The sequence below is a fragment of the Oncorhynchus gorbuscha genome, linkage group LG23 (genome assembly GCF_021184085.1).
Source record: "Oncorhynchus gorbuscha isolate QuinsamMale2020 ecotype Even-year linkage group LG23, OgorEven_v1.0, whole genome shotgun sequence".
NCBI lineage: Eukaryota > Metazoa > Chordata > Actinopteri > Salmoniformes > Salmonidae > Oncorhynchus > Oncorhynchus gorbuscha.
Genome location: NC_060195.1, coordinates 57,769,513 through 57,796,454, shown reverse-complemented (window position 1 = coordinate 57,796,454; position 26,942 = coordinate 57,769,513). Strand labels below are relative to the sequence as shown.

The window sequence follows — 26,942 nt, the reverse complement described above, 5'->3', positions numbered from 1 at the left end:
TCCGGTCACTGGTCCAACACTCTTAACCACTAGGCCACCTGCCGCCACTACAACAAGTTTAAATAGCTGGCGAGACTTATATACCTTTTTTTAATGCTGACATGGGCTAATTGAGAGACTGGCAGTGACTGGCATAACAAGAAGAAAAAAAATGCTTACGCACAACCAAGTTTCGAAATGTCGCCCCATGTATTCTGCTATTCAGGTGTTGCCTGCCTGCCGGGTTTAAGTGCTGGCCTGAAATAGCTCAGCTGTACTTTGACCTTTTAGAAGCGGACAGCGCAGATGGATAGTCCCGGGAAAGCTAATAGGAATGCCCTGAGCAGGGTCACGCCATGCCACACTATAGTAAACCCTGGGCTTTGTCACACCATAGGACGTATATAGCCAGATTAACTAGCTGATTGAACTGCCCCTACAGGTGTAGGATCTTAAGTTGATCACTCTTTTGTTGCGGAGATATTTTTCTGCTCAGCAGGAAATGGAAACTTGTAGTGTATTTGAGTTTTAAAAAGCCTTCTAAAGTTTAGAATTTCACTTTGAAATTACAGACTAGGTTTGTCCTAACAAAAAAAGGCCAGACACTCGGAAAACATTTGCATTTGAGTCATTTACATACAGAGCATACCGATACAGCTACTACAGTATAGCCAGTTGTCTGAGCACTGTGACCACAGGCTCTATTTCTCATTCCAACACCCACACATCCCACTTCACCACCATATAAAACTGCTTTCCTGTACAGCCGAGCTCACAGGGGATGTGAAGGATGATGGAAAGTGCATTTTGCCTTTATTCTCTTGGCCCACAGTTGACCTTTTTTTCAAGCAGCACAGAAATACTAAGTCTTATCAAATAATGTCCATGATAAGTAGGATGGATGTGGTAGCGTGTGGGGAGGAGGGAGTGTGTGTATGTTTGTACAGATGTAGGATGGTAATTTGATCACCCTGTTGCAGGAGAACTGTTGCAGGACATTTAAAAGGTGTAGTCTATTTGAGAGTTAAAAATGCTTATGAAGTTTGTCAATTCCAATTTGACATTTTTTGACTTGATTTGCCCTAACGAACAATGTATCAACCTCCACAAAAAAATTCCATTAATCATAATCCACTTAATAATTTATATTTCCTGTTACTGCAGGATTATTTCCCTGCTATAGCAAACTGGAACAAATTAAGATCCTACGTTTGTATAGGTCTGTGGAGTAGCATGGAAAATGTCTGACCTGACCATGCTGCTGCTGCTAAGACGTCATTCGGGGGTCAATGCAACGTCATATTTGAGACGTGGGATCTCCTTCTTATGCTTTTTTGACTCGCTACTGTATATTGTATTGATAGCAGACACTCTTTTTAAGATGAACTCATAACTAGTGTACTGTACTACAAGGAACAATAAAATATTGAAATCACCAGCAAATAAACATCACAGGTCAAAAATGTGCCCTTTTGACACTATTCCACATCTAAATTCATAAAATGGTTAAATTGATGTTAAAACTATATCGTGATGCGGAAATAATCTACAAGAGTGCTGTAATAAACTGTCATTGAAGTCTGTGGAATGATGACACTCAAGACTCTCTCAGTCTTCAACCGATTAGAGCTGTGGTGAACTGAAGTGCTTTTAGGAGCTGGGTTCTCTATTGTCGTCCATGCATTACTAACACAAGGTTATCTGTATGGAGTGGAGAGATGGAGAGTACAGAGGGCCGTATGCGTCCCAAATGGCACCCTATTCCCTATTTCCTGGAATAGGGAATAGGGTGCCATTTGGGACCTGGGCACAGCCTCTTTTGAAAAACGAAGCGGATTTAAAATGGGTTGTATACTACAGGCAAGGCTCAATCAGTGCATTGCTGTATACCCGGTGTAGCTCTTTTCTATTCCCATGGTCAAGTAGGGGTTTTAGACGCTGTAAAACCATCCTATTGCTATTATATACTAGCACACTCTCCTCACAGGTACAGTAGATGGCTCAGGTTTTCAGATTAAGATGTATTGGTGCATGGACAGTATGTAAACAAAGATTATATCACATCTGTCCATCGTTTCATTTGTTCATTTGTTTGTTCATTCGTTTATTCATTTGTTTACTCATTCATTCATCTATCGCAACTCCTAATGTTCATCTTATGTAATAGATGGGTGTGTACCGTGCAATCTTAAAGTCAGGAAGAGGTTTCCGTAAAGTTGGCATATGTGACAGGCCCCGTCTGCCAAATCCTTTAGCTCTACTACTAAATCAATGGTATTCCCCGCATCATTATCCTTAAGGCTTCTAAACCCACCCAACTTTACATTTTGGCCCTGGCTTTCGGCTAAAGCCATCCAAGAAGTCTGACTGTAAATAGCAATCCACTAGGCATGGCCAGTGGTGCCAGTACTACAGCAAAGTGCTATGACATGCTATTGAGCTTGGTTGCTTAGTTACTGCACTTTACATTGATCCATCACTTTCTTTTTCTTTGTTCTTCCCAACACACACACACACACACACACACACACACACACACACACACACACACACACACACACACACACACACACACACACACACACACACACACACACACACACACACACACACACACACACACACACACACACACACACAGTCCTTACATGACAAATGCCTGTAATTTTCCTCCCACAGCTAGGGAGAAACGCTCGTTTAGTCCCTAGAAACATTCACAGTGGACCTCATTTTGATTATTTTCTTTAATCCAGAAAGACACTTTGTCATCCGGGGGATTAAAGTACAGTTATTCTTTTCATCCATAATTAGAAAAATAAAATAAAAGATATATATATATATTTTTTTTTACATGGAACATGGAAATGAAGTAGAAATGAAGTAGACTGGTAGTGTATAGCCTTGAAGTACCTGACTCGTCCTCACATTTTCTTTCTCTCTCTGTTTCCTTTTCTTTCTTCCAGGCTCCTGGGGCTCATCCCTTTCTTAACCTGGTTCTCTAGGCCTTTGTGTTTTTCTATTTTATATACAGACCATCTACAAAAGCTGAGGAATCTATAGAGATATTAATTTGATCAACCTGTTGCAGGAGGTTGACGTTTGTAATTTCCTACTTTGAAATTCATCTTAGACGGGATTTTAATTTACGGAAAATGTCAGTCAATTACAATCCAATTAACAATCCAAATGTCCTGTTGCTGTAGGATTATTTTCCTGCTACAGTAAATGAAGATCCTATATCTGTACCTCCACTCATTCCCCATGGTCCTGACTGGCCCATTAGTCCTCACGATCCACCTTCCTCTGCATCTCCCTGCATGCTTAAAGAGACCTAGGCCTCACATTGATAGCAGACAGGAAAGGTGCTGTTTCTGAGGTTTCTCGCCGAATGTTGGCCCTCTATTCTTAGGACAGGTGTGGTTTCCCGTCAATATCCCCACAGTGTTTCAACAGTGACAGTGTTCAGGAGAGGAACAGCTTGCCAGTTGTTTCAGTTTAAATTAAAAACCTCTGATAAAGCGGAAATCCTTCATCTGCACTTGATTTAATTCTTTTGTTGGACTGCAGGTACTGTCCTAGCCAGCGCTTTCCTGAATCCCGACAGTAGGTTACTGACTACCCTAAAGGTTGCAATTATACTTTACGTACAATATAAACGCAACAATTTCAAAGATTTTACTGAGTTACAGTTCAAATCATGAAGCGTCTGCTAAATGACTTAAATGTAAATGTAAATGAAATCAGTCAATTGCAATAACTTCATTGGGCCCTAATCTGTGCATTACCATGTTGAAACATGAGCTGATGGCAGCGGATGAATGGCATGACAATTGGCCTCAGGATCTCTTCGCTGGATCTCTGTGCATTCAAATTGCCATCAATATAATGCAATTGTGTTCATTGTCCTTAGTTTATGCCTGCCTATACCATAACCCTATCACCACCATGGGGCACTCTGTTCCCAACATTGACATCAGCAAATCGCTCACTCACATGACGCCATACACAGAGTCTGCGTTTGTGAGGCCGATTGAACGTACTTCCAAATTCCCAAAAACGACGTTGGGAGGCGGCTTATGGTAGAGAAATTAACATTCAATTATATGGCACCAGCTCTGGTGGACATTCCTGCAGTCAGCATGCCAAATGCACGCTCCCTCAAAACATGAGACATATGTGGCTGTCACACTGATCTGTTTCGCCTGTCTTGTGCTTGTCTCCACCCCCCCCCACCAGGTGTCTCCAATTTGTTCCCATTATCCCCTGTGTATTTATACCGGTGGTTCTGTTTGTCTGTTGCCAGTTCGTCTTGTCTTGTCAAGCCTACCAGCGGGTTTCTCTAGTCCCTGTTTTCTAGTCCTCCCGGTAGCAACCTTTTCTGCCTGCCCTAACCTCAAGCCTGCCTGCCATCCTGTACCCATCTGACTCTGACATAGTTTACGAACTTCTGCCTGTCCTCGACCTGCCTCTTGCCTGCCCCTTGTCTATTAATAAATATCAGAGACTCGAACCATCTGCCTCCTGTGTCTGCATTTGGGTCTCGTCCTGTGTCGTTATAGAATGAACTGGCCATGACTGACCCAGCAGACTCGGACTAGCTCCTCAACACTGTCTCCCCTGCATGGAGCCACCATTGGGAGAAATTAGGAGCTACTCCAGAACCTTATGGAAGTACATACTTTGGCAGAATGCCATGACCAGGGTTCCAAATCATTACTGGAGCAATTCCGTGGACTATCTATCAGGCATCATGCTGCAACGGAGACCTCCCGGACGCTCAGTAATCCCCCTACCAGTGGTGATTTCGTCCAGCCTACCCCGGCGATGGGCGCCTACAGAAACACAGGAGGGAGAGGAGGTCTGTTCTCGGCCACACTCGCTCGTCCATGTCTGCTTTCTCGCCTTCGAAGAACCCCGGAAGTCCCCGACGCCTGCATTCCCGAGAGGATCCGAAGCCACCTGAGCCCCCTCGGGAAACATCGGGGGACGGGCGACTCGTTTACTCCAGAGCCTATGCAACTGGGCAGGGCTAGATTGTCGCCTAAGGAACAATTACGTAGACTGAGCTCCAACTGTTGCCTGTATTGTGGTTCTACAGGGCATTACATATCCACCTGTCCAGTAAAAGACCAGGCTCATCAGTAGGTACGCTGGTGAGTATGCTGGTGGGCCATACTGTGAGTCTTCTAACTCCTATTACTTGTACACCTTTCCATGTTATCCTGCTGTGGAGTGATTGGTCTAAATCTCTACGGGTGATCATTGACTCTGGGACTGACGAGAACTTCATGGACGCTACTCTAGTATCTGAGCTGGGTATATCCATACAAATCCTCTCCATTCCCATGGACGTCAGAGCACTGGATGGACGCTCCGTTGGCAGGGTCACTCACAGTACGGTTCCCACTAACATGCGAGTGTCGGGCAATCACAGTTAGTCCATACAGCTTCTACATATTGAATCTCCCCATGTTCCTGTCGTTTTGGGATTTTCACGGCTCCAAAGGCACAACCCCCTGATTGACTGGACCACTGGTTCTATCCTGGGTTGGAGCCTGTTTTGCCACTCACATTGCCTTAAAGTGGCGCAGACTGCCCCAGGGCGTCCTCCTGCGGGCTCTGGAAAAGCATTGGATATCTCTGCCATTCCCGCGGAGTACCAGGACCTCCTGGAGGTTTTCAGCAAGGCTCGCACCAACTCCTTTCCTTCGCATCGCCCCTATGATTGCGCCATTGACTTTCTCCCAGGCACCACACCGCCTCGTGGGTGGCTGTATTCCCTCTCTGGCCTTGAGACCAAGGCCATGGGAGGAGTACACTAAGGACTCTCTACCTGCTGGGAGCATTTGACCTACTGCCTCCCCTGCTGGCACAGGTTTCTTCTTTGTGGAAAAGGACAAGACCCTCCGCCCATGTATCAACTACCATGGCCTCAATGATATCACTTTGAAGAATCGTTACCCTCTACAACGCATCTCCTCGGCTTTCAAACCTCTCCAGGGGGCAACCTTCTTTTCTAAGTTGGACCTTCGGAACGGCTACCACCTAGTTCGGAAAAGGGAAGGAGACGAGTGGAAGACCGCTTTCAACCCAGCTAACGGACACTATGAGTACCTGGTCATGCCGTTTGGACTCACCAACGCCCCTGCAGTTTTCCAGGCCCTGGTCAACGATGTGCTCCTGTGACGTGCTGAATCGGTTTGTGTTTATCTACCTCAATGACATGCTTGTTTGTTCCCGTTCTGCTCAAAAGCATGTCCGACAAGTCCTCCAACGCCTCTTGAGTTGTTTGTGAAAAATGAGAAGCGTGAATTCCATTCGCCCCACTATCTCTTCTCCGGGATACGTCATCGCTGAAGGGAACGTTCAGATGGATCCTGACAAGGTGAGAGTGGTGGTGGATTGGCCCCAACACACATTTAGAGTGCAGCTGCAACATTTTCTGGGATTCACTCATTTCAGGGATTTCCCAATCTCTAAAATCCTTAGTCCCACTGTTCTGTTGCTTCCCTTCGTATACATCCCACGGTTCATGTGTCTAAGATTTGTCTCACAGCCCTTTGTCTCCTGTTTCCAGGCCCCACTGCCCCTCCCCGTCTCCGTCTCATCGATGGCCATCCGGCATACATGGTGAGACGCCTGGTGAGTGTTCGACCTCGGGGCAGGAGTTTCCAGTACCTGGTTGACTGGGAGGGTTATGACCTGGAGGAGAGGTGCTGGGTCCCTACTAAGGACATCCTGGACCCGGCCCTCATCGCTGACTTTCACAGCCGGCATCCCGGTCAACCAGGTATGCGCCCAGGTAGGACGCCAGGTGGCGCCCCTAAAGGGGGTTTACTGTCACATCCTGATCGGTTTCACCTGTCTTGTGCTCGTCCCCACCCCCCACCAGGTGTCTCCAATTTGTTCCCATTATCCCCTGTGTATTTATACCGGTGGTTCTGTCTGTTGCCAGTTCGTCTTGTCTCGTCAAGCCTACCAACAGGTTTTTCTAGTTCCTGTTTTCTAGTCCTCCCGGATCCGACCTTTTCTGCCTGCCCTGACCCTGAGCCCGCCTGCCATACCATTCTGCCTGCCCTGACCTCGAGCCTGCCTGCCATCCTGTACCCACCTGACTCTGACCTGGTTTACGAACTTCTGCCTGTCCTCGACCTGCCTCTTGCCTGCTCCTTGTCTATTAATAAATATCAGCAACTCGAACCAACTTCCTCCTTTGTCTGCATTCGGGTCTTGTCCTATGTCGTTATAGTGGCATTGTGTTGTGCGACAAAACAGCTCATTTTAGAGTGGCCATTTATTTTCCCCAGCTCAAAGTGCACTTGTGTAATGATCATGCTGTTTAATCGGCTTCTTGAAATGCCACACCTGTCAGGTGGATGAATTATCTTGGCAAAGGAGAAATGCTCACTAACAGGGATCTAAACAAATTTGTGAGAAAAAAAAATGAGAGAAATAAGCTTGTTGTGTGTTTGGAAAAATTCTGGGATCTTTCATTACAGCACATGAAATATGGGACCTACACTTGACATGTGGCATTTATATTTTTGTTTAGTGTAGAATGTACATGGTAAATGTCTGATGATTGGAAATTTGATAGTAACAATGCTTTTGTTAATTCATTTAAAAAAGAAAATTAGATACGTTTGTACTTCAAATGATAACTCTCTGTCATGAGTAGTGTAAACAAATGGGTTTCTGGCTGTAACAGATCGCCAAACTCTTCATCTTCATATTTTGGTTTATAGTTCATATTTGACTTGCGCCTACCTGATTACAATAAACTATAGCTGACCTGACCTGAACTTTGTATTACTGATCGATCCAGACTGTTCTATAGATACAGCCTATTAAGAGATCCTCAATGTTGGCAGGCCTTTGTGTTCTCTCTTGAGTCAGTGTTTCAGGAGAGGAGCCAATGCAACTCCTTGTGGATGTCATGAGTCTTTAGGGCTTAGCCCCAGCTTTAGAGTGAGCTCCACACTGGACCCTCCTGTAATCCTCTAGGTAAGAGGGATGATGTCCTAAAGGTGGAAAATCAACACAGAGAGCTGACAAGAGAAACCATTCCCTTTTAGATTAATTGGGAAATAATTTGATTACAGATCACCAATTTGAGCGAAAAAAACTAGGAGGCTACAATCTGAAGCTGGTGTTGGTGTGTTTGTGTGTGTCTGCCTGCCTGCCTGCCTGTCTGCCTACTCGTCTGCCCATTTGTCCATCTGTCTGCGTATGCATGCTTGTCTTTCTGTATGTCACGATGCCTGATGACCCTCTGCTGTGGCAGCGGCGTAATTTGGACCAGACCACGGGGGTCAGCGTTAGCCGACACCCTCAGCTCCAATCAGCCACTGTGGGTGGCTATGTGATTAACAAGCTGTGTTGCTTTGCAAACATGTGCTCAACCACAGCTCAATCTAAGCCTGAAGCCCCTAGAGGGTCTATGCTGGCAGAGTCCCTTACTCTGGTCTATACTGTGCAGCTCCTGGGGTATTGTCCTACTATGGTAAAGGAAGAGAGATTGGGTATAGCCGTGTTGTCTCTTAAGCTCTGTTCTTAGAGAGAAAACCATTCACCACATAATCCACAAACGCAATGGGTGCCAAGCTGTACTTAACACAGCAGGGTCAGAAGCAACTTTTTGGCACTGAGACTTTTGCATTTGTTCAATAAATCAACTAGGACACCAAACCACGATGTAGTTTCACTTAGAGTAGGATATGAGGAACCTTGTGTCCTGGACATAAGTAACAAACTGTTCCGTTCCTTTTCCATCGTGCATTTCATTCGTACACGACGCCGGCCTCCGATATGTGTTGCCAGAAGAACGTTTAGTCCCTAGTAATGGCTTCATCCTAGTTTCGCTTGACTCAACATCTGAGCTTCAACTATGACTTTGGTCTGAGACTTGCTAGTTCCTGATATGTGCCCTGGCCTGTATAATATCTCATTAGCGCCCTCACGGTGTCCCGTTTCTCTCTTTCAGATGCCTATCCAGTCTCTGAGGTGGTGTACCTCTGGCAAACCGGTGCTGCCAAGTCTGTAGTGGTGGCAGAAGACGGATCCCGTCTCAACCAGTACCACCTGATCGGCCAGACCGCAGGCTCTGAGGACATCTACACCAGTCGAGGTGAGGTATATTCTCAAAAAAAAACGTTCCCAGCTCTCTTCCAATATCCACACTAGCATACCCTAGAATTAAGCAATGTATTACGGTATGCATTCTAATTGGTGTGCACATATGGATGTTGGAATGGAATGTAGCCGGAGACATTAAGATTTTGAATTGTACCCTTTAGGTATCAAATAATATATATATAGAAAATGTTTGATAAAATATTGTATTTTGGCCTTTACTACTATAGCCCATAGAAACGCATTGAATAGCGCATTCATAAATTACTAAAAAGACAGTGCAAAAATGAAGGTTTTGAAGTGTCTGTCCTATATCTAGGAGACATAAGAAAGCTCAGGAAATATTTGTGTTTTTATGGACACATTTAACAACCCTTATTTTTGTTGGCACAAAACTACCTCCATACTTCCATTCATTGTATGGGTTACCTTCAGACGAGTCCTGTGACACTCGTTGGGGTAGTAGGGCAAAACAGAGAGTCTCATCTTTCCATAGAGGGGTCATCTTAGTTGGTAGGCCAAACCCTTCGGACGCTACAGACGTTTCCGTGAGAAGACCGGACAAAGAGGGTTCTCTCACGGTCTGACAAACACCCGAAGTATCTCGGCCACCTTCCACCGCAGGTGCGGAACGCTGTCATAGGCGGCCATGCAAATATCTCTATCTTAAGCTGACCGATTTTCATTGGGATTCTGTTATTATGTTACTTCGATTGAAGCACGGGTGGGTCAGTAGACTCTTGAATATTACGTTGGGGAAATGAATATTTTGGGTGAAGGTATCCTATCCCTTTGAAATGTCATTTTTAGCCTGACTTCTCCAAACTCCACTGTACTTCGCTGTAGGCTAGCGGGGGGGGGGGGGAATATTTTTGGAGAAGGAGCAAGAGCAGAAAGGGAAGGAGCCAGCTGTCACTTAGGCTACACATGGACTCACTTATTCCTGTCCTGAGCTCCCTGGGAGTCACGGGTTAATCCCGTGTTGACTGTCCCATCGGGCTTTTGCATAAGAGGACGACATCACAGCGCCCGCAGGGATTGGACATCCCAGGCTCCCGGGCAAAGACACGTGGGACTGAAAGGCTTAATTCCCTTTATGTAAAGCAGAACTGTAGTACACTTCGGCTGCTGTCTGCAGAATGGCTGTTAAAAGTTTGGATTTCCCTGGTGTTGTGCGTAGAATGGCAGACACCATCCAGCCCAGTCAGAGTCATCGTCACAGCCGTTTAACTCCTTGGCCATGAAAGGAAAGGAGAGGCAGGACAGTCCCTCCATGGCAATCTCCCTTGATCATGGATAAGAACTAAAACCCTCCCTGCCTGTTAAGTAGGCGGCGGGATCCTATAAGCTTCCCTGCAGGGCCACTGATAAGTGTAAACTATAGTCCATTTGTGGACTGACCCCCGAACTTCAGTAGGCCCGCGAGCTGAAAGTGTGTTTCTGCGCATCTCCTTTCCTCCACCTGCTCCTCTGCTTGCCAGCAAGTGACAAATGGGAGCTGCGGAGGTCAGGCGGTGGCTGTGGGCCGTCTGTCTGGCCCAGGGCCAAGTCAGTAGAGTTCACTGTCCCCGATGGGAATCCAGTGGGTCAGTTCTGTTGCGGTTCTTGAATTAGCATGTGCCTAATCTTAGCTACAATCCCTCTATGGCTAAATCAAGACGAGATTAGCAACAGCTCGGTTTAGGGACATGACATCCTATACCCCCTCACAGTACATTTACAGCAAACCACACTGAAAATAAATACCGTACACCCCTAAAATGATATAGTACACTGTTTGGTAAAAGAGGGAAATATAGTTTGTCCTGCAAAATGGAGTCCCTTAGTTGGGTTTAGAACAGTGTGCTTTTATGCAATGTCTCCTTTGGACATATCCCAAAGCCCAGCCTATTCCAGTTTTCTTTGTTTCTATTTGCACATTTACTTAAGTATTTCAAGAACTTTCTGGGACCACCGTTGCCTTTAGTACTCACCAGTTGACCAACATGGCTGCGTTATTGTCTGCAATGAATGGAAGTTCCCCATAAACGCTCCAGAATCCTTGCAGTAAAATCCACCAAAGGTACATGTTCATTCCTCTATGAGTCTCATCGGGCTCCATGCATCAACAGCAAACAGTCCGGATGGAGGATCGGATCCCCGGTCGGTCGGTCGGTCGGTCGCTCGGGGCGCAGAGGGGCTGGGAGTCATGGGTGTCTCCCCGGGGGGCCGAGAAGACGCCGGCTAGCTGGGGCTTCTGGGGCTGGAGACATTATGGTCCCTGCGTTGGCCCTACGTCCGTTTGGCTCACAGAATCACAAACTTCCCATGGGGCACCAGGTCAGCCCCCCTCCATCACACCCCTGGGAGAATTGTTATTAACTCGGAGCTTAGGTCTGTAGATATCTGTCCGTCGGTCGCTGGAGATTTGGTAGCGTCGCGTCCTTGTCGAGTGCGCGAGGCCAGAGCACAGCAGAGCAGAGCAGAGCAGAGCCGAGCTGAGTGAGTGGGCAGGACTGAGCTAGCGTTTTCCCTGATGGCAGGATGCAGATTGTGACAGGGGATTAGTGAGATACAAAAATCCGATTTTGCCTGGAGAACGCAGCAGTCATCAGTGGATTTTCTATAGTTTATCAGGCGACGGCTGTGGGAAGCCTGAAAGGATTTTTTTAAAGCTTCAAATGCAATCTTCAGTTGGTTAACAGGATATGTTTGTTTTTTCCCTCCACTTTTTTACCACAACACATTTACCTCACACAGCAACTGTCACATTAGTGAGTGTGACATACATATTTTAGCGAAGCCATTTTATATCATATTTTATTCATCTGATTAATTGTTTTCTTAGATAATTATATTTGTTGGCGATTGTTGCCATGGGCCATGTGTCATTGTCATGTGTTTTTTTTATATAACTTTTTTAAAATATATATTTATATTTTATATCACTTTTTTTTTTTTTACAAAAATGCATATTATTATAAAGTTCGATAAAATTATGAAATATATAATACAATTAGCCAAAAATGCAGGATGACTTTGCGATTCACTCTCCCTTTCCACTGTATATCTCTATCATTGTTGCCACTGCAATTATTCATCTTTGTTCCACTGTCCTCTAAACCAACAGGACAGTACACAGTCATGATGTGTCACTTCTACCTGAAGAGGAAGATTGGTTACTTTGTCATTCAGACCTACATGCCCTGCTTCATGACCGTGATCCTGTCCCAGGTGTCCTTCTGGCTCAACCGTGAATCTGTACCAGCCAGGACCGTCTTTGGTTAGTATAACCGCACCACAACCACTTGAATCAACTCTAACTAAAAGTGTACTTTCAACTCAAAAATGGAAATGGACAGTATGTGTTGCCCCGTCACCCAACACATACAATTATCACAATTGTCATGAATGAATGTTAGATTTTTTACATTTAAACACATTGTCTTTCACAATAACGACCTGGTTAAACGACAATGATCTATATCATCCATGATCATGCCAATTTGAAATAGATTTTCAGGCAATTATAGACATCACAGGTGATGACCACCTTTTCTCTTGTCCCTAAAAAAACGGAATGTCTACAGTAGGGTTCCCCAACTGGCAGGGTGATTTTATTTGGCCCCCCAAGTTCTGAGCAAAAATAAATAAATATTTTTTTAATACTTATTTGATTTATTGTTGGACATAGAAGACTGTAAAAATGCCAGCAAATCAGCTCTAAGTGAATTTAATTTTGAAAATCTATTCCAAAATATTCCCACCCATAACAGAGAGATATACTACATGACCAGAAAAAGTATGTGGACACCTGTTCATTGAACATCTCATTCCAAAATCATGGGCATTAATATGGAGTTGGTCCCTATTTTGCTGCTATAACAGCCTCCACTTTTCTGGGAACATTGCTATAGGGACTTGATTCCATTCAGCCACCTGAGCATTATTGAGGCCGGGCACTGATGTTGGCCAATTAGGCCTGGCTCGCAGTCGGCGTTCCAATCCATCCCAAAGGTGTTCGATGGGGATGAGGTCAGGGCACTGTGTAGGCCACTCAATTTCTTCCACACCAATCTTGACAAATAATTTCTGTATGGACCTCGCTTTATGCACAGGGGCATTGAAACAGGACTGTTGCCACAAAGTTGGAAGCACAGAAACGCCTATAATGTCATTGTATGCTGTAGTGTTAAGATTTCCCTTCACTGTAACTTAGGGGCCTAGCCCGAACCATGGAAAACAGCCCTAGACCATTATTCTTCCTCCACCAAACTTTACAGTTGGCACTATGCATTCGGGCAGATAGCGTTCTCCTGGCATCCGCCAAACCTAGATTCATCCGTCGGATTGCCAGATGTTGAAGCGTGATTCATCACTCCAGAGAACGCGTTTCCACTGCTCCAGAGTTGGCGTCAAGCTTTACACCAGTCCAACTGACGCTTGGCATTGCGCATGGTGATCTGAGGCTTGTGTGCGGCTGCTCGGCCATGGAAACCCATTTCATGAAGCTCCCGATGAACAGTTCTTGTGCTGACATTGCTTCTAGAAGCAATTTGGAACTCGGCAGTGAGTGTTGCAACCAAGGACGCGCTACGTGCTTCGGTGGTCCCGTTCTGTGAGCTTGTGCGGGCTACTGTACCACTTCGCGGCTGAGCTGTTGTATGACGGTGCCACATTGAAAGTCACTGAGCTCTTCAGTAAGGCCATTCTATTGACAATGTTTGTCTATGGAGATTGCATGGCTATGCGCACAATTTTATACTCCTGTCAACAATGGGTGTGGCTGAAATAGCCAAATCCAGTCATTTGAAGGGGTGTCCACATACTGTTGTATATAGTGTATACTGTATGTTATCAAATACAAATGTAAGCAAGGTTTGAAATGATTATGTTTTAATGAAGTATTATACTTGTTTGGTCTTCTTGCGATCAATTTGCAGTCTACAAATGATTTGTAATTATGTTCCGGCCCCCTGACCTTCTGCTCAATAACAAATCGGCCCACGGCTGAATCTAGTTGATGATCCCAAAATGTCTTCAGCTACCACACGTCACTACAGATTATGTTAACGACTCTATTCCCATATACTAAAGAATATATTACAACCTGTTGCTCACTCATCATACAGGGGTAGTGTTCATTAGGCAGAGAATGTAAGAAAATGGACAAATGGACTGAAACAGGGAGGGACTACCTGGCCTTGTCCAAGTAGAAACTCTTATTTTATTTTTTCTGTTGCAAAACGTTTGAAACCCTTTTCCACTGTGTGCCCTAATGAACATCACGTATCTGTTTTTCAACCAGGTGTCACTACAGTGCTGACTATGACTACTCTCAGTATCAGCGCTCGCAACTCGCTGCCTAAGGTGGCCTACGCCACAGCCATGGATTGGTTCATCGCTGTGTGCTATGCGTTCGTCTTCTCCGCGCTTATCGAGTTTGCCACCGTCAACTATTTCACTAAGAGGAGCTGGGCGTGGGATGGCAAAAAGGCCATGGAGGCTCAGCACCCAAAGGTGAGTCCAGGTATCCCACTCTCCATTGAGAAAACTGTCTATGAAACACTATTGAAAAGTGATAGAGAGCTATGGTCGTGTTTTTGGGATGACGTAATGGAAACGTTGATGCTGTAAATGCATAATAATTACTGGCAGAGATCGTAAAGTTAAACTAAAAACCCGTTTAGCCCCGGTTTGTGAGGGTCGACATGTAACACTGACTATTTGTATCCATCCAACACAAATAGTACCGTATTAAATATTAAACGATACATTTGAAATGTTTTATCTCAACAGAAAAGGGACCCTATGGTGCTTTCTAAGAAGCCCAACAACGTCTGTACAGCAGGAGTGAACTACACCCCCAACATCACTAAGGATATCTCTATCTCCACCATCTCCAACAGCACCTCCATACAACTAAGATCGTCTGAAACAGAAGTCCTGGACCCCAAGAAAACCTACAACAGCGTGAGCAAAATCGACAAAATGTCCCGGATAGTTTTCCCTGTCCTATTTGGAACCTTTAACCTAGTGTACTGGGCTACTTACCTCAACAGAGAACCGGTCATCAAAGGAGTCAATATATTGGCTCCAACATAGTGTCCTTGTCAAACACACCACCCTACCTTCAACCGTATTGGCCTACAAGCTGCTGAAGAAAATGCTACTGTCTCACAAAGGATGGGAGATGTCATGGTTTCTGTCTTTCTCATTACTGTCATTTGCATGAAGCTTTTTGGAGAGATACTCTGCCCATGTTTGCCTTGATAGTCCCTCTTTATACCTACTGTACATTGCTTTAATTCAACAATGATATTTTGAAAGTGAAAATCAATGACATTTTGAAAGTGAAACCCGACAAGGACATTTTGAAATGCTGCAGTGTGGACATTTGCCCTGGCCTCAAATGAATTGAAAACTGTCACGGCATTTATGTTGTTGTTTATAACCCGGTCATCTTGAAGAATAGGAGACTGAGAAACACATGCTGTGTTAGTGATATGAAGTAAGATATTGGAGGCTAGGATGGTAAGGGGAAGTGGCGAGTAATTATTTTCAGTGTCATTTCCAGTCAATTTGTAAGGTTTGTATAATACTGCGGACAAATCTCTCTTATCTCTATTGGATACATATGTTGTTATACTTTTGTCATTTTTGCCCATCTCACATGTACTGTTTGTCCAATTTAAAATGTTACTATTTCTTACCTCTATCTATATCATGTACAGACTCATCATTTTTTTGACAAACGTGGGTCTAACCGTGGAGACAGAGGCCAAATAAGCTAGCAAGATACAACGCTGTGATGTAATTGATGATACAGTCTAATCAACCTAGGTGAAAGTGCACAGTGGGAAAATTCTAAGCATTAGCATGTTCTAAAATGGTTGGTTGATGAGGTCGGACTTTTTCAATTGCAATGAAAGCGTTTTCCCCAAGCTAGAGGGAGTGGATGCCTACTTAGAAGTTTTGAGCTGACCCTTTGTCGTGAAAGGTTGAACTCGTATACTGTAACAGGATCCGTTTTCAGGGTCGTGTTCCTTAGCAATCAAATGGGGGGGGAAAAAACGGACTGAAACATGGATGCACTTCCTGGATTTGTTCAATAAGAAACACTTATTTCATTTACCGTTTCAAAACATTTTGGCACAGTTTGCTCTACTGAACACAGCCCTTCTACACTGCTGTCCTATCCTCATTGTGCCATGACCAGATTGGCCCCAGTCCCTGAAGTCTGCTCGGGTTGAATTAGCCTGGGATAATGAGCTTGTACCTGTTAAACACTATCTGATATGGTCCCTGGAGAGAGAACGAACCACATGGGACTGACCACCCACCCTCACCCCAGGCCCAGAGCGCTTTGTTCATGGTACGGAAAGGAGAGCATGTGGGTAGGGCTCCGGGGCATGGTGCCTCTGTGGTTAACACCTACTTTCTTGTTACAGACTCAAGAGATCGAGATATGGTATCTTTTTTTTTTAAGAGAAAGAAAGAAGAATAATGGATGAAACACTAAATAATACGTTTGTGCTTCAAGGCCACCGTACTGGAGAGAGAGAAATGAATCCCCACTTCAGTAAAAGATGGAGATACAGCCTATATGAAACAAGCTGTTCCTGAGAATCACATAAACTCGTCGACACAGCGTGTACGGAGAGAAAATAGATGGGATAATTATGGATTTGATGATGGATAATATTAGTGACAGATGGATAATTTAAATGTCACTGACGTTGCAGTTCTCATTAAAGTATCATGTTGTAGATAACGCAATAACTGAACACGCATTGTTATTAATTATTTTATATTCAAATCTCCTAGGCAACAAAGACATCCTTCGTGTAAAAAGAGACGGTGACTAAAATACCTCTTTATTTGTATGTCTCTATGTGACATCTTGTGTTAAAGGAATAATCCACTAAAAAACTTGTATGTATTTTCTTCATTAGTCCACATTTGATACAGTCTCAAAATTGTTTTGCATGTTTTCAAGATAAAGGACTTTCACAAAGTAAATTGCCACTTGCCACATCATTAAATTCTGTCATTCCATTGCAAATCAAACCTATTTAATTTAATGTCATATATAGTATATTAATTAGTTATGTGTACTATTCTCCTTGTACTGGTGTCAATGTGTACATACTTTGAGGCTGCAGCACCAAAACAAAAATGTAAGCACTTGACAATGAGGCATCCCTCTGAAAAGAAATCCACCAATCAGACTTAGTGTACATCTTAATGGAACAAATGGAACATGACCCCATGTAGGTGTCATATATGAGCTATCCCTTGTCACTAATAGCAACTAGCAAAGGATGGGAGACGAGGGGACTGCGCTGATGACTCGACGGATTATAGAAATACTGGCCCAGGAGGTCCTGTTGTGTAGGGAGAGAGAGGACTGATTCCATCCCATCAGTCACTGTGGCAGCCACATCTGCCATACATCTGTTTGTCAAGGATTTAGTTCCGCTTAAGTTGCTTTTCCATTCAGGAGCCCTGTGTGCTTCCCTCCAATTTAAGCCCTAACTGATGACAAATGGTGGTGCTCCTATGCAGTGGACAGCTGCGGTGCGTGTTAGCAGGCAGGGAGAAATGTACAATTGCAATGCTACGCTGAGACAAAGACACATGATAGCTCATCGCTATGCGGTTGTAGCTTAGCATAGTGCATACACTACCACCCATGTGTGTGTGTCTGATGCATCAATGGATTATGTGACTAAAAAGTGTCAATAAATGTATGTACATTATTTGATTAAATGAGTACACTGAAATCACTTTTTACCCTATTATTATATTCTGTTTTCAGGGGGGAGAAATTATCAAACAGAATGGATGGTCTTCAGTCACAGTAGCCTGTATCCTCTGTGTATGCATGTTGCATGTCGATAGGCTATACAGTGGCCTATATCCTCTGTGTATGCATGTTGCATGTTGATAGGCTATACAGTAGCCTATATCCTCTGTGTATGCATGTTGCATGTCGATAGGCTATACAGTAGCCTATATCCTCTGTGTATGCGTGTTGCATGTCGATAGGCTATACAGTAGCCTATATCCTCGGTGTATGCATGTTGCATGTCGATAGGCTATACAGTATCCTATATCCTCTGTGTATGCGTGTTGCATGTAGATAGGCTATACAGTGGCCTATATCCTCTGTGTATGCGTGTTGCATGTAGATAGGCTATACAGTAGCCTATATCCTCTGTGTATGCATGTTGATAGGCTATACAGTAGCCTATATCCTCTGTGTATGCATGTTGCATGTCGATAGGCTATACAGTAGCCTATATCCTCTGTGTATGCATGTTGCATGTCGATAGGCTATACAGTAGCCTATATCCTCTGTGTATGCGTGTTGCATGTAGATAGGCTATACAGTAGCCTATATCCTCTGTGTATGCATGTTGATAGGCTATACAGTATCCTATATCCTCTGTGTATGCATGTTGATAGGCTATACAGTAGCCTATATCAGGCAACTTGTATTACACAGTAAAGCCACATAAACCATCAATTTGAATCAAACCTGGGAGAAAGCAGGGTTTTGGATGAATACATCCTAATTCAGATGTATTTATATGTCATGAACATCTTTCAAAATTCATGAGCTTGACATAATGGAAGAGATGGATGCTTGCTTTACCTTTATTTAACTAGGCAAGTCAGATAAGAACAAAACCTTATTTTCAATGACAGCCTAGAAACTGTGAGTTAACTGCCTTGTTCAGGGGCAGAGCGACAGATTTTTACCTTGTCAGCTCGGGGATTCGATCTTGGAGCCTTATCGGTTACTAGTCTAACGCTCTAACCACGAGGCTACCTGCTGCCCCATTTCCAATTGGTGTGGGATTATAATGTGCATCCAGGGAACAATAAACCTCTCTCTCCCACTTTTGTGGCTGTGTTCCTGCTCCACACTGGTTCCTGCTCCACACTGGAAGATGCTATTTCCTACTAGGGCAGATTATATTTTGGGACTGAGACATCAAAAGGTAAATCCTCTACAGTATTATTCCACTGGCATACAGACCAGCCTGGTCTCATAGACTAGACTTAAGATAGTAATTGTAAATCCTGGACTCTCAAATTAGTACGATATGTTGCAGTTTGGTATAAAACAGATGGTTACTTAAGGCAAAACCAAAAGTATGATGGTTGGTAGGGGGGTTGAGTAGGTGTATAACGAGAATGTCTAGCAACCCAAAGGTTGTGAGTTTGAATCTCATTACGGACAATTTTAGCTGATTAGCAACTTTTCAACTACTTACTACTTTTTTTTATCTACTTTGCAGCTACTTAGCATGTTAGCTAACCCTTACCATAACCCTTTTAGCTAATCCTTCCCCTAGCCCTGACCCTAATCTTAACCCTTTAGCCTAACCCCTAAAGTTAAACCTAACCCCTAGCATATCTAACGTTAGCCAGCTAACTAACGTTAGCCGACTAGCTACCTAGCAAGAATTCATAACATATTGAACGTTTTACAAATCCATAAATATTGTACATTTGTAAATTCATAACATTAAATAAGAATTGTAATTTGTAACATAACATACGAAATGGGTGGTGGACATTCACTAATTAATATATACCATACAAAACGTAAAATATTATACTAAAAATAGTATATGAGATTTAAGTACAGAATATTGTGAAATGCTCTGAGACCAGGTTGGACAGACATAGTAGCCCTAAATTGCAGTACCGCCGCCAGCCGCAGGGAGGTGGTCTGGCTTCTCAGTGCAAACTTCCTCACGTTTTGTTGATTATCTTTACAGGTTTAATCGAAAGCAGGCTACTAAAACGAACGCAACCAACACGAATGTGGCCAATAGCATTATGTGTCAGGGTTTAGCCTGCGATAGTTAATCTGTACATGTTTCGTGTATCCCAAAAACAGGGAGAGCACGACTTTGGTTGGGAAAGCAACGTAGGGAACCAGCCTTTTTCTCAGAAAGGGGGCAACTTTGAGAGGATATGGTGCCATTTTCCAGTGGCTTTCTGCTTGAAATGTATCAAGTGATTATTTATCTTAAAGTTAAAGCGTGTTATAGCAATATGTGATCTAAGGAGCTACAATTTGTAATGAAAAACATTTGAAAGTGAATAGGCTAGTCAAAGTTAAGATGTTGCTTGCATACTTGTTTTTTAAGGCTTTTTACGAGTCTCGTTCTGTAGGTAGACGCCCTACTGTATCGTGTGAACGATAACGTCATCATGTCGGTGTATAAACTGGTTACTGTAATTGAATGGAACGGAAGGAGGTGGGGTGCTGCTGTTTTAAGACGTTGATCATTGACGTTGCAAAGCAGGACCGTAGCGGCTCAAACAATCTCGGCGACTTCCGAACGCGGATGAATTCAACCTAATCCATTGTCGATCATCAGGAGATTTGATGGATTTCCTATAGGAAACTATTCTCGGGGTGCATAGTTCCAGTTTATATATACCGCTCCTTCTCCTCCCTGGCTCCCTCTACTCACCGCTCTAACAACGCAGAAGTCTCCACCGTCTTCATCATAAGTCATTTTCATGAACAATGACAACCAAGTTGCTGGTGTCTTTCTTACTTCTGTCAGTCCAACGGGTGCGGTAAGTCTCGTGACTGTTATGATAATAGGCGTTGTTTTTACATAGTCGAAATGTGAATTGTAGTCAAATGAATTAAATCAATTAGAGCCTATTATGTGCTGTGAATGTCACGCGCGTCTTTGATACGCAACAACACCGACGCGCTTGCAGAGTATTAATTGAACTTCAGAATCATTGTTTGGCCAACTAGCTATTTATACACCCCATTTGCATTATTAATTGTCGAACGTGTTTGCATATGAATAGTCTATTCTATCAACAAATAAATAGGTAGTTAAATTCTGTAGGTAGCCTAGTTTAATTACTGTATGTAAAAACCGGGAACGTCCGTAATAATTGGTTTTGTGTTGAGATTTTGGATTATATTTGTTTCTGTTAAATAAATGACTTCTTGTACGATTTCAGTTTAAAGTTTGGTTTCATCAGCACTTGTTATGCACTGAATTCAAAAACCTAGGCCTGTAAGACTGTAATTCATGCATTAAAAGTCAATCAATCTAATGTCTGTGATATTGAGATTATTTTAAAATTAATAAAACTAACTTATTTTTTATATGGTATTTAGTTCCGACCCAGACCCAAGGGACTACGATGGGGACTATGAGGACACTACTGTCAGTCAGATGCTGGCTCCCAAAAACCACCAGGCAGAGGCCACGCTCATATTAAATAACTTACTTAAGGACTACGACAAGACACTACGCCCTGATATTGGAGGTGAGTTACATTTCTGTATTTTTACTGCGGATATTACAAAAACTTTCAATGGAGTGTCTAAATTGCTTTGGTGATACGCGCACCTTGGCTACGTCAGAAGCGCGCTGTCCATGGTGTTGAACCGGCCTCCTCGGGCGCGGTGCTTGCTCACTGGTGGTTTTGTGCCGTGTTTGTTCCACCAACGCGCTCAGAGCTTCACCTGACAACCTTATCAACCAAGCAGGAGGAGGAAATCATTCCAGATAAACAGATACACATTTGGGCCGCCTATTTGTTTACCGGTCCATGGTAACAATGAGTGGGGCACTGTATTGTATAGTAGGCTTAGGTTAGTTTCTGTGACACAACCATCTCCCCATCTGTCCCTTGTTGATTACAGATGGAATCTAGATGAAAGGAAGTTGTCAGCAACTCAATGCTGGTCATAAAATATTCACATTTGCACTTTGACACGACCATCTCATGTAGCCAAAGACAGATTCAGGATATTTATGTTAATAATCTCGGTAAGGGAACTGACTTCTTCCCACAAGGCTGTCTTCATAAAGTAGACACATACTGTTTCTTTTAGCTCCCTGAGTCTGACAACTAAATGATAGAACTATACTGAACTATACTGTACAAAAATATAAACGCAACAATTTAATTGATTTTACTGAGTTACAGTTCATATGAGGAAATTGGTCAATTTAATGAAATTAATTAGGCCCTAATCTATGGATTTCACATGACTGGGAAGACAGATATGCATCTGTTGGTCAGACAATGGTCCTCACAATGGGCCTCAGGATCTCGTCATGGTATGTTTGTGCATTCAAATTGCCATCGCTAAAATACAATTATGTTCCCTTTTACGCCTGCCCATACCATAACCCCACCGCCACCATGGGGCCCTCTCTGTTCACAACGTTGACATCAGCAAACTGCTCGCCCACACGCCATACACACGGTCTGCAGTTATGAGCCTGGTTGGACTTACTGTCAAATTCTCTAAAATGATGTAGGAGACCGTTTATGGTAGAGAAATTAACATTAAATTCTCTGGCAACAGCTCTGGTGGACATTCCTGCAGTAAACATGCCAATTGCATGCTACCTCAACTGCACATTTTAGAGTGGTCTTTTAATGTCCCCAGCACAAGGCACTGTGTAATGTTCATGCTTTTTAATTAGCTTCTTGATATGCCACACCTGTCAGGTGGATGGATTATCTTGGCAAAGGAGAAATGCTCACTAACAGGGATGTAAACACATTTGTGTATGACATTTTTGAGAAATAAGCTTGTTGTGCATATGGTTAAAAAAAACGAAAAAAGCATGATATTCACTGTATTAGGTTGCACATCAAAACATATTGAATCATACCTGATTGGATGCATTAAATGGTGTGTTCGATGAAACAACATATTACTTGATTACCTCAGCAGTCTATAACACTTCTTAATAAATCACTATGAATGACTTCATTAGAAGATTGCTCATGATTTGGGTCCGACCAAATCATCGGCTAGTGCCACCAACTGTAAAAGGTAGTGGCACCAGTTACACCATGGCATAATGCTAGTAATTAGTAATTGATACTTAGGGTATGTGTTGATTCAGGGGAACACACATGACAGGCTCTAATTTGCAATATATCCTTAGTCATTAGCTTGGCTTTTATAACGTATAAAGCTTAAAGGAATAATCCGCTTAAAATGATATTTTGGTATTTATTTTATTAGTCCACTGTTGATACAGTCCCATAATGTTTTGCATGTCAGCAATCTTGTTTTTCAAGATGTAGAACTTTCAAAAAGCAAATTGTAATTTTCCACCACCATCATCATCATGATGATGTGGCAATTTGCTTTGAGTTGGTAGTGCGCTCAGTGATGTGGGCTTGTGTGGATAAAATACCAGGACCACATTTTTGTCCCATCCCGCCCCTTTTGCATGTAGGGGTTTTACAGTCCTGTCCGAAGGTCAGATGTAATGTATTACAAATAGGGTCAAATGTACTCTTTATTCTAATTGTGCTATTGTCTCTTATTCATGTGGCCATGTAAACCACATATTACTGTAGACATATGCTCCTTTTGAATGCTGTACAATGCCATAATATGCATTGTATATTCATAAACATGTATGAATATATGACATGCCTGTTATACAAGCCGTATACTACAATGCTTTGCGCCTTGGGACATTGTATTGCCTGAGTTCCGAGCTCCAACATCACCCCACAGATTATGGATATTGATGCATCTCTCGGTTCAGCTCACATGAGGGAAGTGGCTGCTTTTGTGTCCTTATTATGTCAGCTTCCTTTTGGGTTGTCAGGGGATCCTAGACAAAGTGGGTCAGAATATTATTCCTCAGCATGCCAAGATGATGCGCCACCCAGTTTGGGAATCACACCACGGTACATCAGCATCAAACTCAGGAAGTACCAGTACCTCACGTGGCACTCCTCCGGTGCAGGCACGGGCACAGTGGAGGATTCAGAGGGATTCATTCACGGAGAACAGAGTTGAACCTTGGCTGCTTCTCTAGATGTCTATGGGGCTAGGCTGGATGTGTTGGGCTATGTTTGATGGCTGACAGGGCATGTCTGCTTGAAAGATGTAAGTCACGGGTTTATTTCCAGGTTGAAGGGTGTGAGAGTGTGAGTAACACTTGATGTTGCTAATTGTCTGAGTGGCATGGACCACCCACTGCCAGCTGTTGTAGCACATGGGAAAGTGTCATGTTCGTCAGACATGTACCTACACCAGTCTGTGTTTGTATGTGTGTGTGAACTTGTTTTCCTATTTGTCCGGACCAGAATGTCCTGAAAAGACAGGAACTCAAGAACAATTCTGAAAAGTCATGACATTTTGCATGTCCTGAAAAGTTATAATGCTATTTTAGGTTTAAGGGTTAGGTTTAGGGTTTGGGGTTAGGTTTAGGTTTGGGGTTAGGTTAAGAGTTAGGATTATGATTTTTAATGTGAATACATATTTACTTCCCAAAAAGTTCTGACAAGTAACTAAAACATGGCTTTATATGTGTGTGCGTGTGTGTTTGAGCATGGCATGTGAAGGTGTGTGAGTGTGTTTGCATAGAGTGGGTGGGTGGGTAAGAGGAGATCCTCACTCCAGTCTATCTTTTTGAAGTGTGAATTAACAACCCCGGCATTAGTCAGGCTGCTGTTGGAAATGATTGAAGAGGGACTTTGATTTCTGACAAAAACGCAGGTGCATCACTGTTAAATATAAATTGCCCTCAGACACGAATGGATTTAGAATGAATGCAGCTGCTCTTCTCTGAACATCCCTGTTCCTGGCGGCCGATTTTGTTCAACGGAAATGCTTATCCCCTCCCAAAAGATGCATTTTAAACATTAAGTTCTACATTTTCATCCATGACAATAACTCTGGAGGGGGTAGCATTGCTGTAGTCCAGCACAATGCAAAGCTTGATCCCACGTTGAGTTTGAACCATTTTCGAAATCACACCATCCAGATTCACAATGAAGGCAATCCAAGGTCGACACTCATTTTTCCTTCTGAACTTTGGATGGCACTTATTCAGGGAGATGAACCTTGCTCACCGAGACACACTGCAAGACTGGCTGTACAGCACACCTACTACCCATTTCCACTGGGTCAGATGTGACTGCACAGCCTCCACATTTGCCCTCAGCAAATGTCTTTAGACAGTCTCTTTCAGAATGGAGATTCCAGCGCCAAAGCTGCGTTGGCTGGATCACTATCAGATGGAATCGGTTTTAGATATTTCGGGCAAGGTTGGCCGCAGAAAGTGGCGCAGCCTTACCTGGATTGTATGGACGGTATTGCCATTGATTTTCTTGTGCTGCTTGCAGGGCTATCTGGCGTTAATATCCTTGACGATAGCTACGTATTCTTCCAGAGCCGTTATCCCCTGTTTTTAAGTGGTCATCAGAGACACAGCACCCAGTTTTCTATCTAAATGATTTTTGAACCGAGGGTCACAGAATTGCTCTGGACATTTCATCCACTCGGGTTTAGTAGATGGACAACGGTCAGAGAGCTGTAAACTTGTAGAATCTTAAAGGCTACGCTTGACTGCACTGGATAGTCTCAGTCCTCTCGCAAAATCCAGTTTTCGATTGAATTGATTTCAGAACTGGGGCCCACAAAATTGGTCTAGTCATTGGATCTACTTCAGGTGTAGTATATGGATAATGGTCGTAGATTAGTAGACTTTTAGAATAGAATACTATAAGCTTAGCTACATTGGGAAAACTCAGTCCTCTCAAGCTTCTCCAGAGTGACACATTGAGGCAACCTTCCAGCAGACAGGGAATGCCTGATACCCCTTTCTCTATTTTAAGCCCCCTGAAATGTCATTAGATTAGATCACCCACCGGAGAGGAGAGCCGAGATTCCCAGACAGACTCAATTAAATGGAACCCACATCTGATCAGGGGAGCACTCATCTCTGACTCCTCATTTAGTTCCACCACGGCCATCCCCATTTCCTGAATCTAGCAGGTGTCCAGAGAATCATGCAATACTTTGATTGGCTTGATACGGGCACTGCTGAGGTGCAAGGGTGTGAGTGGAGGTTATCCTTATGGATGTTCAACTTCATAAGAGTGTCTTCCACCCTCCCATTGTTAAGGATTACTAGGGTGTTTAATGGGGGAATACAAATGATTATTTCCACAGTTGAAATGCAAAGGGCTTTGGAACCAGCTCAGTGTAATCCCCAGACTTTGTCAGAATCGACTGTGAAATATACAGTATAGTACAAATGGAAGCTGTCTGACGATTTTAATACACGACTAATCTTTATTTAGATTTTTTTTAATGAAAGAGGGGATGTAATATGGAACTGAATATGCTTCAGGGTGGGTGGGTGGTGGTTACTTTTTACATTCCTCACCTGCCCTTTTAGAATGTGTAAGACGAAACCTCTTTAATACAGTACTTTCAAAGTGCTTGACATTTCCCGGATGACCTGCCTTAATGTCTTCAAGTAATGATGGACTGTCGATTTTGTCTTTGCTTATTTGAGCTGTTCTTGACTTTGTCTTTTACCAAATAGGGCTGTCTTCTGCATACCTCCCTACCGTGTCACAACACAACTGATTGGCTCAAACGCATTAAGAAGGAAATAAATTCCACAAATTAACTTTTAACAAGGCACACCTGTTAATTGAAATGCATTCCAGGTGACTACCTCATGAAGCTGGTTGAGAGAATGCCAACCGTGTGCAAAGCTGTCATCAAGGCAAAGGGTGGCTACTTTGAAGAATATAAAATCTATTTAGATTTTTGGCTACTACATGAATTCCATATGTGTTATTTCATAGTTTTGATGTTTTCACTATTATTTTACAATGTAGAAAATAGTAAAAAATTAAGAAAAACCCTTGAATGAGTAGCTGTATCCAAACTTTTGACTGGTACTGTATATCATCCAACTTGTCCCACTTCTGGACCGTACAAGGTTGATGCTATAAATTACCCACAGACACATCGAGGAAACTCCTCACTGGTCATATCAAGCAACTGA

General features: G+C 43.3%; 2 protein-coding genes and 1 pseudogene across 4 annotated transcripts in view; 2 read left to right on the top strand and 1 right to left on the bottom strand.

Annotated features, from left to right (window-relative positions):
• LOC124010909 (gamma-aminobutyric acid receptor subunit beta-3-like) overlaps window positions 1–11,591 on the bottom strand; it is a 53,413-nt gene extending 41,822 nt beyond the window's left edge. For both annotated transcript variants that reach the window (XM_046323699.1, XM_046323700.1), the window contains exon 1: window positions 11,085–11,591. In XM_046323699.1, the coding sequence (XP_046179655.1) occupies window positions 11,085–11,212 (128 nt within the window). In that variant the 5' untranslated portion in view covers window positions 11,213–11,591. The remainder of the gene's footprint in view (window positions 1–11,084) is intronic.
• LOC124010908 (gamma-aminobutyric acid receptor subunit alpha-5-like) overlaps window positions 1–15,808 on the top strand; it is a 28,213-nt gene extending 12,405 nt beyond the window's left edge. Inside the window, exons 7-11 of one of the 2 annotated variants that reach the window (XM_046323696.1) lie at window positions 6,557–6,769; window positions 8,963–9,106; window positions 12,221–12,373; window positions 14,399–14,610; window positions 14,890–15,808. In XM_046323696.1, the coding sequence (XP_046179652.1) occupies window positions 6,557–6,769; window positions 8,963–9,106; window positions 12,221–12,373; window positions 14,399–14,610; window positions 14,890–15,195 (1,028 nt within the window). In that variant the 3' untranslated portion in view covers window positions 15,196–15,808. The remainder of the gene's footprint in view (window positions 1–6,556; window positions 6,770–8,962; window positions 9,107–12,220; window positions 12,374–14,398; window positions 14,611–14,889) is intronic. The other variant, XM_046323698.1, reaches the window with a different exon arrangement.
• A 4,099-nt stretch (window positions 15,809–19,907) lies between these two features.
• Window positions 19,908–26,942, top strand: part of LOC124011178 — a 45,109-nt pseudogene continuing 38,074 nt past the window's right edge.